Raw genomic sequence first — 13,364 nt, forward strand, 5'->3', positions numbered from 1 at the left:
AAATCACTGTCTTCAAGAGACTACCAGAGTATATGCAGAAAAAAATTGTAGGAAAAAGCATTTTAGAGATGTGCGAGTAAGTTAATTAGAAACACTTGTTTTTTTTCTGTATTTTGTTGTATTTGTGGTATTTAGTAGTTTTAAGTAAATTGTAACTTGTGTGATATTTCTTATTCTAAATATCCACTTTTGTACCAAATTCTATATTTATAATTTTATATTCTTTTTCTAAAAGAGGGCTTCTTGAAGTTCTATAAGTTAATTTTGGCAAAATACACATAACATAAAACTTACTATCTTAACCATTTTTAAATGTACAGTTCAATGACAGTAAGTGAATTCGCACTGTTTTATAACCATCACTACCAGCCATCTCCAAAACTTCATCATTCCAAACTGAAACTCCATACTTATTAAACACTAACTCCCCATTCCTTCCTCCAACCAGCTTCTGGCAATACCATTCTACTTTCTGTCTTGATGCCTACTCTACGTATTTCATAAACAGGAATTATAGTTTGTCTTTTTGTGACTTGCTTATTTCACTTAATGTAGTGCCCTCCAAATTCATCCATGTTGTTGCGTGTTTCAGAATTTCCTTCTTTTTTAAGGCTGAATAATATTCCATTGTGTGTATATAATACATCCTGTTTATTCATTCATCTATCATTGGATACTTGAGTCGTTTCTACTTCTTGACTATTGTGAATAATAGTGCCATGAGCATGGGTCTACAAACACCTCTCTGAAACCCTGCTTTCAATTCTGTTGCATATATACCCAGATGTAGAATTGCTGAATCATATGGTAGTTATATTTTTAATTTTTCAAGGACCCACCATACTGTTTTCCACAGCAGCTGCACTGCTCTCGCCAACAGTGCACAAGGGTTCCAATTTCTCCATATCCTTGCTAGCATTTGTTATTTTCTGATTTTTTTTTTTTTGATGGTAGCAGTCATTCTCATGGGTGTGAAGCCCTTAATATATTTCTAAGACATGGCTGGGATTTGATTTTGCTGGGCAAACATTTACACAGCATCAATGAATCGGTTCTTCTCTTCATGGCCACTTCCATGGTCACGATTAAATATAGCTTAGTAAGGCCTTTCAGTATTGCTGTTCAGTGCTTCTGTATAGTATTGGTTTCTCCCCTTCTCTCAAAGTTCTTGGTAACAGTTTATTCAAACTTGCTCTTGGGCAACATCACAGATCTTAGCTCTGTGGGTTTATTATTATTTTTTAGAGTTTATATGTACATACATATATTTCTATCCCACTGGAAAAGAGGATCTGTTTTGCATAGTAGTTCATTCCACCATCTGTCAGAAAACTTTAAGGTCAGTCCATAAGGATCATTTCCTTATATACCCAATGGTGATGCTCTATGTCTGGCTTATGTTAAAGCTGATATAGCTGGTACTGCAAGACCTATTGCTGAAACACTGAACCATGTCCTTACTGGCTGATAAATAGCCCCATTACCTTCTCTACCATCTTGGAATCATCTAAAGGGTTAATGGCTGATTCAGAAGAGGGCCTCCAGGACCGTGCTTAGAAGGGCCTCTGGGCTCTTGAAATTCTTTTGAACAAGAGGCCCACATTTTCATTTTCTACTGGGCTCTGAAAATTATGTAGCCAGCCCTGAAGAGATTATATAGATTATGGTAAATTATGTAGCCAGTCCTCAACAGAATCATTGCCCTTTTATACACTAGAGCCTTTTCCCAAGTAGAAAAGGGATTCTCCCTTACGGTTCCTCCAGGGTACAATGTAGGAGATGCCATACCAGGCCTCTTTGTGCTAACCACAGATTCTCTTTGGCCTGCTTCTCCATTTATTCTGGCCAACATTCTTCTGGATCCCAAGCCTGGAAAAAGACATTTAGAGATCAACATTTTTCTGCTATGAGAAGTGGTATATTTTTAAGAGGTTTGACCTTTTTCTAAGCTCAGTTTTCCCCCTGATTATTACTTCTCTTGTTGTTGAAGATATCCTCCATCCGTTTAAACTCTGTATTTTTATTGTTATTACTATATTTTTCTAGAAAAATTGCATAAATTTTGCTAAATAAATATTTCCCAAAGGAAATTAGCTTTTGGGTCCCATTTCAACCAGTCATTTCAGGCGGACATTTTAAAATCATGCAGAAATCCTGCCTAATTTCTGCTATATTGGCTTTCCTTTACCTCCAATGGAAGTTATCTAGGAGAAAGCTCTAGTTACTCGCTCAGATACAGCCTTGACACACAAGTTCCATTTTAGCCTGTTCAGAGAGATACTAAGTTACCAGGAACACCTTGCTATTTGTGTTTAAACACTTCATCTGTGACATGAACTTTTACTTACTTATCTTGCAGGAATATTGTGGAAATTCCTTTGATGAGGTCAGAATAATGTCAACAACAGCACTTTTAAACCAAGCTATATGATTATGTATTCACTGTTATATGATCATTATTTGCTTATATATAGTATAGCAATAATAACAGGTTGTTGATATTCAATGACACAACAAACTTAAGTGTTATAATACTACATGCTACAAAGAGTATTAATGGTATTCTGGACTACATGTTACAAAACAAAAAATGAAATGAACAAGCACCATTTGTTCTTTTGGTGTCATCGATCTTTGTAGAATATGAACAATGTTCAAAAATAAGAGCAAAACTGCTGGTGACAAGTAGTTAAGAGTTAAAAAATATTGGCTAATTCAAAAAGAAAAAGAGAGCAGCTGGTTGATGGAAGTATGCCCTTAATCTTGGGGTAAGTATTGCATCTTGCCATCCAGACCCTCTCAGTGTGCATAGTAAACAACTGACAACAATATCTGAAAACACTTTATAATTTTTACTAGTTAATAATTATCATCCATTTATTACGGGACAGACCTTGTATTGATGTTTTACAAATATCATGCAAACCTATTAGTCCTCTAATTTTAGACACTGGTCACAATGCAGCATTCAGAGTAAGCATCCACTTCAACTTCATGTTTTCTGTGACCCATATATAGTTAGCTGCTCCTTTGTAAATCTCACTTTCCTTATCCATGGATCACAGCTATATTTACAGAGCTGTCTTCTCCACTAGACTATGAGTAGCTTTTCGGAAGTGTGAAATGTTATTTTTATGAATAAATTAATAGACATAGTCACAATGATCTCTTGGTTAGATTGTTGCCATCTACATGATTTTCCTGCCTCCATTTTCCTTCCCCAAGCCCAGTCAACATAGTTGTAACTTACAACCCCAAAACTTTAGTGATTTAACACAATCAAAGTTTTTTTCTTGATCATACTAAGTCCAATATAGATTCTCCTGGACAAGAAGCAATCCTAAGGAGCTCTCATCTAAGCAATGACTTAAGGATCCAGGTTCCTTGCATTTTGAATGCCTCAATGTTCAACATGTGGTTTCCTCAGGAGAGGAAAGAGAGTGTAAAGGATCACACAGGGAGTTTATGGCTAGGCTTGGAAGTGGCATACATCACTTTGATCTACTTCCATTGACTAGAATCCAGTCATGGTACCCCACTAGGCTGAGAAATGCTGTCTTCCAGGGTGCCTAGGAAGAGGAAACTAGACTAATTCACGTCTAACGATAACACTCTAAACCCTCAGGTGGCTTCCCATCTGACTCAGAGTTGAAGCCCAAAGTCTTTACAGTGGCCTACAAAGTACCATCTAATCTGCCCTCCCTCTAGGCCTCATGGCTCTAGCTTCACATCCTCTTTCTGCATATTTCCTCATTCCACTCCAGCCACACTGGCATTGGATTCTGACTAAGCCTTTACATTTCTATTCCCTTTGCTTGGGATGTTCTTCTCCTAGACACCATATGGCTCACCCTTTCATTGCCTTCATTTCTTTATTCAATAGTTCTTTTTCCCTTGAGACCTTCCCTAGCCACAATACTTACATTTCAACCTGTCCTCAACCACAATACATTATAGTCCCTTCCTTGCTTTTTTTATTTTACCACTATCAAAATTCTCTACATTTTGCTTGTTTGACTTCATATTGATTGACTGTCTGTCTTCTGCACTAGAATATAAGGAATTTTGATCTTTTAAAAATTATATCTTCATGATATATTTTCAGTACTTAGAATTTTATCTAGTACATAATGGATGCTCAATAAATATTTGTTGACTGAATAAATTTGTGTCAATTAATAAGGGGATAAATTTAATGTTCTATAGATAGTTATTTCCTAATGTTATCTAAATATCATTTTTAAAAAAGATAATAGAATTTTTAGGTTTTTTTGATGTTAGAAAATGACACCATTCTAAATTATCTAAGCAATATTTCAATGACTGAGAAAAGAGTGAAGAGTCAATGTAGGATAAAAGGAAAAAATCTAAACTAAGAAATCTCACATGGTTGCCCCTTTCTCTAACCCAAGATCACTGACTTAACAATTCTTTACATTTTGTTTGTATACTGCAGCTCAACTCTTCCTTCACTTTGATGAAAAATTTTCCTTTATTCAGAATGGCCGTTGATGCAGCTGGATTTTTTTCTCTGCTTGTTGGATGGCAGAAGTCAAGACAAGTGAGGAAGGTGCTGGTTAATAGCGTCTGCAGTTTTGCAAAGAGAACCGGTTAGGATAGGATGTTCTGTTAAGACACTGAAGGCTCAGTAACTTACTTCTTCCATGTCCTCATGATATAGCATAATGAGGGAAAAATTTGTGAGTTTAGAATTTTATAAAGAGAAACTACAGTAGAAACTACCAGAGCTGTCATTGGGTTTACTTTTGGGTAAGATAAAAGTCACCCCAAATGAAAGATCTGAGATGGAAGAAAGAATAGTGAACAAATAAACTAATAAATACATGAACATAGCTAAACAAATATTGACCATATCAAATAAAAAATAGTAATTCTTAATTTGTGGGGCTTAAATCAATCCCAAATATAAAGCAGGATGGTGTTGCCAGGACAGTGTTTACCTGTCATTTTATATCTTTTCTGTGAATTATTTGGTCATGACTTTTGTCCATTTTCCCATTGAGTGTTTGGTCTTCTTTCCCCTTAAATTTTAAAGGTTGGCTGGAGCACATTCAAGGGTCTGCAGTTTGCCATATTGTTGGTAATGGAAGTCTAAATGCTTACTAGTCACAAAATGTGGATCAGCACCGTCTGCACCAGTGGGGAGTTTAATATCACTGGGGAGCTTGTTATAACTGTAGAATTTTGGGCACTGCACCTGGCATTCTGAATCAGAACCTGCATTTTAACAAGATCCATAGGGGTTTTATATGCCCAATAAAGTTCGAGAAGCCTTAGTCTCAATGACATCTGGAAGACCTCATATTTCATATCCTCTAGGAATCTCTCCTGAATAAAATAGAAGTGAAAGAGGGGATTATATTCTTCCAGTGCCATCAACCCTAGGTGGTGTCTGTACACTTATGTGTTAAATTAATAGTATACCTTTCCCCAGATGCTCTTCTTTGAAGTAAAGGTTGTGTCTTCTATTTATGTTGGTAAAATTTTAAAGAGGTTGTTTTTAAAAAGTAATCAACCAAATTTTTAGAAAATAAGCATTATAAGAAACACTTATAAAATGAGGTATAGTATAATGATTCCTCAAAAAATTAAAATTAAAATTAAAATTACCATATGCTCCAGAAACTCCACTTTTGGGTTTATACCCAAAACAATTGAAAGGAGAGACCTGAACAAATATATACACACCAATGTTCATAACAGCATTATTATCCAAAATAGCCAAAAGGGGAAATAACCCAAGTCTATTATTAGTCTATTGATGGATGAATTGATAAACAAAATGTATTTTATATATATGTATATTACACATATATAATGGAATATTGTTCAACCTTAAAAAAAGAAGGCAATTCCAACATATGCTAAGTAAAATCAGCTAGACACAAAAGGACTAATATTGTATGATTCCACCATACCCAGAGCAGTCAACTTCATGGAGACAGAAAATAGAATGGTGGTTGCCAGGGACTGGGGGAAGGCGGAGCTATTGTTAATGGTTATAGAGTTTCAGTTGGGAAGATGAAAAGCTCTGGTTGCACAACAATGCAAATGTACTTAATGCCGCTGAATTGTACACTAAAAATGGTTAAAACAGTAAACAATGCATTACGTATATTTTACCACAAACCCTCAAAAGTCTATTTACCATTAGATTGTAAGAAACCAGAATTTTATCATAAATTTGATCTCTACTAATGCCTTGTATATGAGTTTGTATTTTTATTAAAAGGTTCAACTTTCATAGGAAAAATATAAAGTACAAAAGTAAGAGATACTTATTTTTTAAAAATGCAATCGATTCAAAAATAAAATAAAGAATGAAAGCCCCCTCTGCACTTCCTTGGACACTACAATCCACAGGTCTTACTACTATTCTTTAAAGGCTACTTTTTATTTATGCTAAAAACAGATATACTCTTTCAACATATACCTGGAAAAAATTTTAAACGAATTCTCTTCCATTAAGACATATAAATCCTAAAGCAAGCCTAACAAGGAAATGATGCAGTAAGAGGTTATTAAAGCATGGATAATGTTTGAATTATAAATATTTGGATATAGTAAATCATTAATGCAAATTTAAAAAATAGGCAATTATATTTCATTTCCACTACCTATTAGTATTATTCTCAATGGAAAAACACACACACACATACACACACAAAACTCTCTTCCTATAGTTTTGGGAAAACCAAGACAGTGTTACTCCTTAAGCTAAGGTAGATGGATGTATTTTCTACCATGGCTTAACCAGCATGATCCCCCTTCCATGTAATGCCTTTGCCTTGAGCTGATGCTCCTTCGTCTCTAAAGGTGTGACTGTCTCTCTCCAGGAGTCGATGCAGTAAGAACTCTCACAGTTCTAGGCACACTTTGGTGGTGATTTAAAAAAAAACGTCTTTGGCAAGTGTTTCCAAGGACTACTGTAATAGAGGACAAACTGGGTGGCTTAGAACAATAGAATTTATTCTTAGTTCTGCAGGCTAGAAGTCCAAAATTAAGGTGTCAGTAGGGCCATGCTCTCTCTTAAGGTTCAAGGGAGGAATCCTTCTTTGTCTCATCCAGCTTCTAGTGGTTGCCAGCAATCCTTGGTATTCCTTGGGTTATAGACGCATCATTTCAATATCTGCCTTTGTTGTCTGTGCCTCTGTCTCTTTTCGTACAGACACTAGTCATATCGGTCCAGTATGACCTCATGTTAACTTGACATGTATGAAGATCTTATTTGCAAATGAGGTCATACTCATAGGTAACAAGATTAGAACTTCAATACGTCTTTTTTTGTGGGGATAGGGGGACGCAATTCAACTCATAACAGTAAAGACAAAGTTTTTGCTGAAACGTAAACATGAGAATGTCCCATAAGTTAACAACACACTTTACCAAGAAGAAGGGGCTCAGCTCTGAGTTGCTGGGAAAATTGGTCTTCCTAGGCTTAGTTCACATTTCTATGCCTTCTCTGTCAGACTAGCACTTGTTTAGACACTGTCAGTGACCACTGTTGGCACTTTACACTTCATCCCCTGCTTCTTAAATGAAAATCTGCCAATTCTAGGTGTAATGAGTCAGCAAACAAGCATAGCATTTAGAGCTGGTACAGACAAGGATGAAATTAGGTTTGTGGAACTCTTCATTTCCCAAATATATGTGCTCTTTTCTTTGTTCATCTATTCCTTAAAAAAATAAAATAAAAAAAGAAAAAATAAATAAAACCCTACAATCTTGTGTGTGTGTGTGTGTGTTTTTTAAATTAAAAACAATATATAACCAGTTTCTCTTCTATATGGAAGTAGGTACTGTTTGGTGACCCACTGTAACATAGCAGGTTTAAGTTTTGTGTTGTTTGAGACTTCTTCAGGAAACAGACGCTCAAAGGGCAATCTTAATTTAGGATTCTCCGACTAGCATCTAACAGTTCAGGTAAGAACTGAGCTGAAAAGCCACAGTGTGTAAATGCAGGATATGGATGGTCACATAAAACAGTTAAGGTCCCCTTGAAAGGCAGGGTGAAGCTGGCCTGTACCACCTACTTTGCTGGGGTCACCCAGACTACTCTTGAAACAGAAGTCTGGGAGATGTCTGGCTATTTCCATATTTCGCAGAGGAAACGGGTCAGTGTGTGATTGTTATCCACACATTACTTGTTTTGTTTATCTCCAGTCTGTCACAATCAGTCAGTGTTACGTCGTGCGTTCCAATCTGCTGGGAAAACAATCCAATCCATCAAGCATATATTGAGTGCCAACTCCACGCCTACTGCGTGCCTAGCCTCCAGTCTTATTATCTGCCGTACTTGCTCATTAAGTCCTGAACGGTGGTGTTTTGCTTTCTGCAATAGATTGGTAGTTTTCCCTATCACTTCGGGATTCCGCTTTAACTGGTGCTTTGCCTTATGGCAGGGTGAAACGCGAAGGGCGGCCGATTTCCCGGCGGTGGGGGGGGCTACAACGCCTTTGGGTAATTGTGGGGTAGATCCGCCCGGATCCCCTGCAAGGCCGAATCTAGGAGGCCACTGCGCGCGCTGCGGCGGCGGGCCATGCAGGTAAGAAGCTGTCCGTCATCACGAGACGGGCGTGGCCTGCGCAGACCGGCCAATCAGCGGAGCCGCTCTTAAGATGGGGGCTACCCGTCCCAGGAATCCGCCCAAACCCAAACCACTGAGCATGCGCCAAGGGCCCCGAGCAAATTCTCCCTCCCCTCGACCCCTCTCATTAGCTGGGTCAAGATTAGGGTATTCGGGATTTACAAAAAAAAAAAAAAAAAAAAAAGGTCGGGGGTCGGTAGGAGAAAAAGCGGTGCGGGCTCTTTAGGGATGGTAAAACAGTAAAGGCTGTGAGAGGAAGTTCCTCTAAGTGGTAGCTGTCGCGAACGGCCGCCAGCTCCTGAATAACATTGGCTCGTAGGCCGTCGCTTCTGGGTTTTCCTGGCCCCGCGCCTTGCGGTCCGGCCCGGCCGCTGAGGAGCGGCAGAAAGGCATACCGTATCATTTCAGCCTCTTGCAGATTACTGTCCGCAGTTTATAGATGAGATAGGTGTATAAATGTGATAGGTGAGGCTCAGAAGTTTTGATCCCGTCCAAGGTGACGCAGCAGGTAGTCCTTGCTGGCCGGGTTCTGCGTGACTCGCAAGAGCTTGTTACGGCTTGCAACGTCTCTCATTCTCGGGATGCCCCCATCGGGTCGCAGGGCTTCCCACCGTTCGCGCGACGCCTCTGGGGATGCAATGGTGGATTTAGGTCAAGGAGCGCCGTCACGGGTGCATGCGGAGCTCCGTGCCGGGTCCCGGGCAGGGGCGCTGCCTGCAGCTCCGCACGGCCGCGGCTTCCGAACAACCCTGTGTTCTCTCGGTGCTGCAAAAAGGCCACCTTAAAGAAACCTCTGTCCCCTCAAAGGACCTGGGTACATAGGGGGACGTGTGCCCCCCGAACCCTAACCCTGATGGTGACCAAGGCGCTGGGGGCTTCACGGACAGGTACCTCAGGGTTCTTGTGTACAGGCGCCGGTTCCGGGGACTTGGTCCCGCTCCAGTCCCAGCTCTGCCCCCTGTCGCCGGCGAGCGCGGTCCTTGCCACGGGTCGTCGGGCATGCGGCCCGGGGAGCATCGGACGACAGCGGAGGCGCCCCCCGTAGTCCCTGCCTGCCCAGCCAGGGGTCCCGAACAGCATGCTGTCCAAATTAACACCTTCTAGCTCCCGAGCCGCTGCGCGCCTGCGGGGCCGATCTACGGGGCCCGCTGTCCCGCCGCGCCGGCCCCTCCTCCGCCCGCCCCGCCCCGCGCTGCGCCGGACACCCCGCCCCGAGGAGGCGGCCCGGAGAGCGGTCGCGGAGGGAGGCTGGTGGCATGGGGGAGCCGCCGCCGCCGCCGGCACACGCACGGTCGCCCTTAGCGAGTCCGGGCGCTGCTCCGAACGCTGGGGTTCGCGGACGCTGTGGGGGTCGCCTCCGAGCGTGACACCGCGGGGAGAGCGCGGCCAGGGCTGCGCCGCGGGGAAGCGCGGCGCGCGGCGGGGGGAGCAGGCGGGCGGCGGCGCTGGGATCCTCAGGCGAGGCGCCGAGGGCGCACCTGGCGGCGGCTCGGTTGGACCAGACCGCGGGAGCAGGCGCGGCGGCGGCCGCCGCAAGGATGTCGCAGCTATCGCTGGTCCCCGCCTCGGCGGAGACTCGGAAGTTCACCCGGGCGCTGAGTAAGCCGGGCACGGCGGCGGAGCTGCGGCAGAGCGTGTCGGAAGTGGTGCGCGGCTCGGTGCTCCTGGTAAGTGCGGGACGAAAGACAGAGGGAGGCGGTCAGGCAGCCACCTCCTCCACGCTCCTCTAAGTCGGCCGGGGCGACATGAAGCCGCCGACCCTGTTGGGTCCGTAGGATTAAGAGGTGGTGGGGTAGGGAGGGGGGCGTTGGACTTGGGAGAAGGGACGGTCCTGGAGAGGAGCAGCAACTTACAGGCCCTCACCTTGCTTCCGGGGCGTCCTCTCCCCACTGATACCCCTTCGCTCTTGGGAAATTTCCTGGGAATAAGATCGCTATCTCCCCCTCCCCCTCCGCCCTTTGACCTCACTTTGCCAACAGGGAAATTACTCCTCCCCCTCCCCCTGCCCCATACGTCTCACAGCCCTCTTCTTCTGTATTAGGAGGGGCTTGGCACCTGTAGCCTGGAGGGGCGTAAAGGAGTGGACCTGGGGGCTTCCTCTTCCAGCCTGCAACCCAGGGAGGGAGATGGCCTTGCGGACCCTTTGGGCGGGTTGAGCTCCAGAGGAAAGGGGCTCCTCATCCTCTTCTCCGCCCCCTTTTTCTAGCCAGCATCCTGAGGTTTGGCCTCCTCTTGTGAAAGGTTATGGGGCGTGATAGGAACCTCGGGTAATTTCAGCTTGGTGCAAATTACTACGAAGTTTGAGGATTTGAGGCAAGCGAAGCGAGCAACTCCGAGATTAATCTGGTCGTAGGAGGACGTCTTTATAGAGAATAGGCCCCTGGGTGTGAGGGAGATGAAGTTTTAAATCAACTTTAGCACATCAGGGCTGGTCCTGCTATATTTGGAAACGCAGAATGCGCGGATCACTTGGATAGCGCTGGAAAGGAGCGACGTTTAAGCAGCAGCATGCTCTCTAGGGCAGCTGGAAACTTTTAGCAGCAACTTGCATTGTCGCTGGTATTTGTTTTCTTGAAAGGGGGTTGTTCGTGGGTGGGTGACTTGTGTGTATTGGAACGATGCAATAAGATGGGCCTTCGAAGTGATTATCGCCGTTGTGGCGCTATGCGTGGAGTATTATCGGGTTGGAGTGCCAGGTCGCTTAGTATAGGGGCTGGGACATCTTTTTGGTGGCAGATAGATGCTCTTCTTGAGCAGACATAGAGTGACATAAATGATGTTTGTGGAGATTGGAGATGAAGTTTCGCTGATTTCCAAATCCAGTTGCTCAGTTTGGTTTTTCTCCTAATTGCCAGCTCTGCGAACTCGAGATTCCTCAAACTCCAGTTTGTTCCGTTAAAAAAAGAGATTTTATTTTTCTGTTTTACTGAATGAAGTTGATGGTAACGAGTAGAGTAGGAGTTGGGAAAAGACCAGCACCTGGCATCTTGTCCATAACCTGTACCAACTAATGTTGCTTTGGCTTAAGTAGGCCAGTCTGCATCTTTCCCACTTTAGCCACTGTGTGTATGTTAAGGATAAAGCCCACAAATATCTGTGGTATCTCTTCTGTTTTCACACAAAGCTTAGTTCTTTTGACTGGGAGCTACTGTCTTCATCAGGAATTTGAGGCAAAAGAAGAGTAAATAAAACAAAGTGCTGGCAGACCCCCAACTGAAGAGGAGGTACTAGTTTATGATGTGTAACAGTCCTTGAATAACTGCTCTTCCTGTGGGAGAATGGTCTACTGATAGTAACCTAGTAGTGCCTGTTCCCATATGTGACATCTACTGAGTTACCATATGACACTTGTATATCTGTTTTCCCTGGATACCCTTAAGCATGAATAGCCAGACACCTGGCTGGTGTCTTAATTCGTAGTGTCGTTTGTGGTCACTTGTCCGATGAAACCTGGGATAAAACAAATACAAAATGCAGGAAAGCAAGTGAGCCTTCTTGGGTAAATGAAAGGCTCCCCGCTGAATGGGAAATGCATTGCGGTGGTTTCTGCATTGCAGAAGGAGGAATTTGGGATAGCTTATAGATACTAAAAATTACCCATAAATTTCACTTCTCTCACTTCTACTGCATGTTTCCTCTTGCTGCTCCCCAATGTCTGCCAGGAAGCCACAGCAGGTGCATCTGCCACATAGGTTCTGGCTCAGCTTTGTTTGAAGAGGATCTAAGAATGTAACTCTGATCCATGCAGGAGGAAGACTCACAACCATGCCAGGGTTTGGAATCCCATCGTTCATTGATCTATGCTCGGATGAAAGTATTTGCTCTGTCTTTGATGACTTGGGTCAGCGCTAAGACAATGCCTACAGTATACTAAATGCTCATTAAATATTCTTAACTAGCTGACTAATAAAGCAATTCTGATGGACTTAAAAGAAAAAATGAACAGAGTATCGACTTAATTAGCTCTTCCCATGCTTCTAGTATTGATGAGTAGTTCAGAAACAACAAAATTAAATAATTCAGTTATAAAGGCTTCCATTTAACAAAGAAACTTTGAAATGTGAAAGTGAGAGGTGCTTATAAATATTTATTGTTCCATAGCTTTATTTTTTTTCATAGGCTTAGGTTTGTGAACTTTTAAAAATGATTTTGTATTTATTTGAAAAGCTCGAAAATAAACAAAGTAGAGAGACCTATCATAATGAACCCTCATATTTCATCACCCAGATTCAATAATTATCCAGATTTTGCCAGACTTGATTCAACTGTCTCTTTTTACTATTTTTTTGTGATTTTGAGTTCTAGGCCTTCTGTCGTTTAATCCCTGTATATAGTGTATAGTATTAAATATTGGGATATTTTCCTACATAACTATAATGCCATTATGATGCATACAGTAATCTGTTGATATACTATTCAGATATTCCAGATTGCTAAAGAAACATCTTTGATGAGGAGTTTGTTCTAATCAGGATCCAACAAGGTTTGTAGGCCTTTTCAAATATAGTTTACTCTTCCATGAGCCTTAGAATTACTCATGACCATCCCTGGGATCTGGAGTCCTGGGTTTTAATCCTAGAGGTTTAGTAGTTCAGAGCATGGGCACTAGAGTCAGAACATCTGGGTTGTGTAGTGTTAGGCATATAACTTAACCTCATTGTGCCTCAGTTTCCTCATCTGTAGAGTGGAGATAATAATCGTATTACCTTATAGAGTTGTTGGGAAAATTAAATGAGCAATATAGATAAAGCTCTTA

General features: G+C 42.2%; 1 protein-coding gene and 1 long non-coding RNA gene across 8 annotated transcripts in view; one reads left to right on the top strand and one right to left on the bottom strand.

Moving 5' to 3' along the window:
• Positions 1-6,394: 6,394 nt before the first annotated feature.
• On the bottom strand, positions 6,395-9,768 carry LOC107499224. Its single transcript, XR_001594213.2, has 2 exons — positions 9,500-9,768; positions 6,395-9,235 (listed from the first exon to the last, which is right to left on the bottom strand). It is a non-coding gene; the product is annotated as an uncharacterized LOC107499224 (long non-coding RNA).
• A 43-nt stretch (positions 9,769-9,811) lies between these two features.
• DOCK9 (dedicator of cytokinesis 9) overlaps positions 9,812-13,364 on the top strand; it is a 236,178-nt gene continuing 232,625 nt past the window's right edge. For 5 of the 7 annotated variants that reach the window (XM_036228844.1, XM_036228853.1, XM_036228850.1 and 2 more), the window contains exon 1: positions 10,147-10,275. In XM_036228844.1, the coding sequence (XP_036084737.1) occupies positions 10,147-10,275 (129 nt within the window). Of the gene's footprint in view, positions 10,276-13,364 lie in introns of all 7 variants that reach the window. The other 2 variants (XM_036228861.1, XM_036228837.1) reach the window with 1 other exon arrangement.

This window comes from Rousettus aegyptiacus, unplaced genomic scaffold (genome assembly GCF_014176215.1).
Source record: "Rousettus aegyptiacus isolate mRouAeg1 unplaced genomic scaffold, mRouAeg1.p scaffold_m13_p_11, whole genome shotgun sequence".
Lineage (NCBI taxonomy): Eukaryota > Metazoa > Chordata > Mammalia > Chiroptera > Pteropodidae > Rousettus > Rousettus aegyptiacus.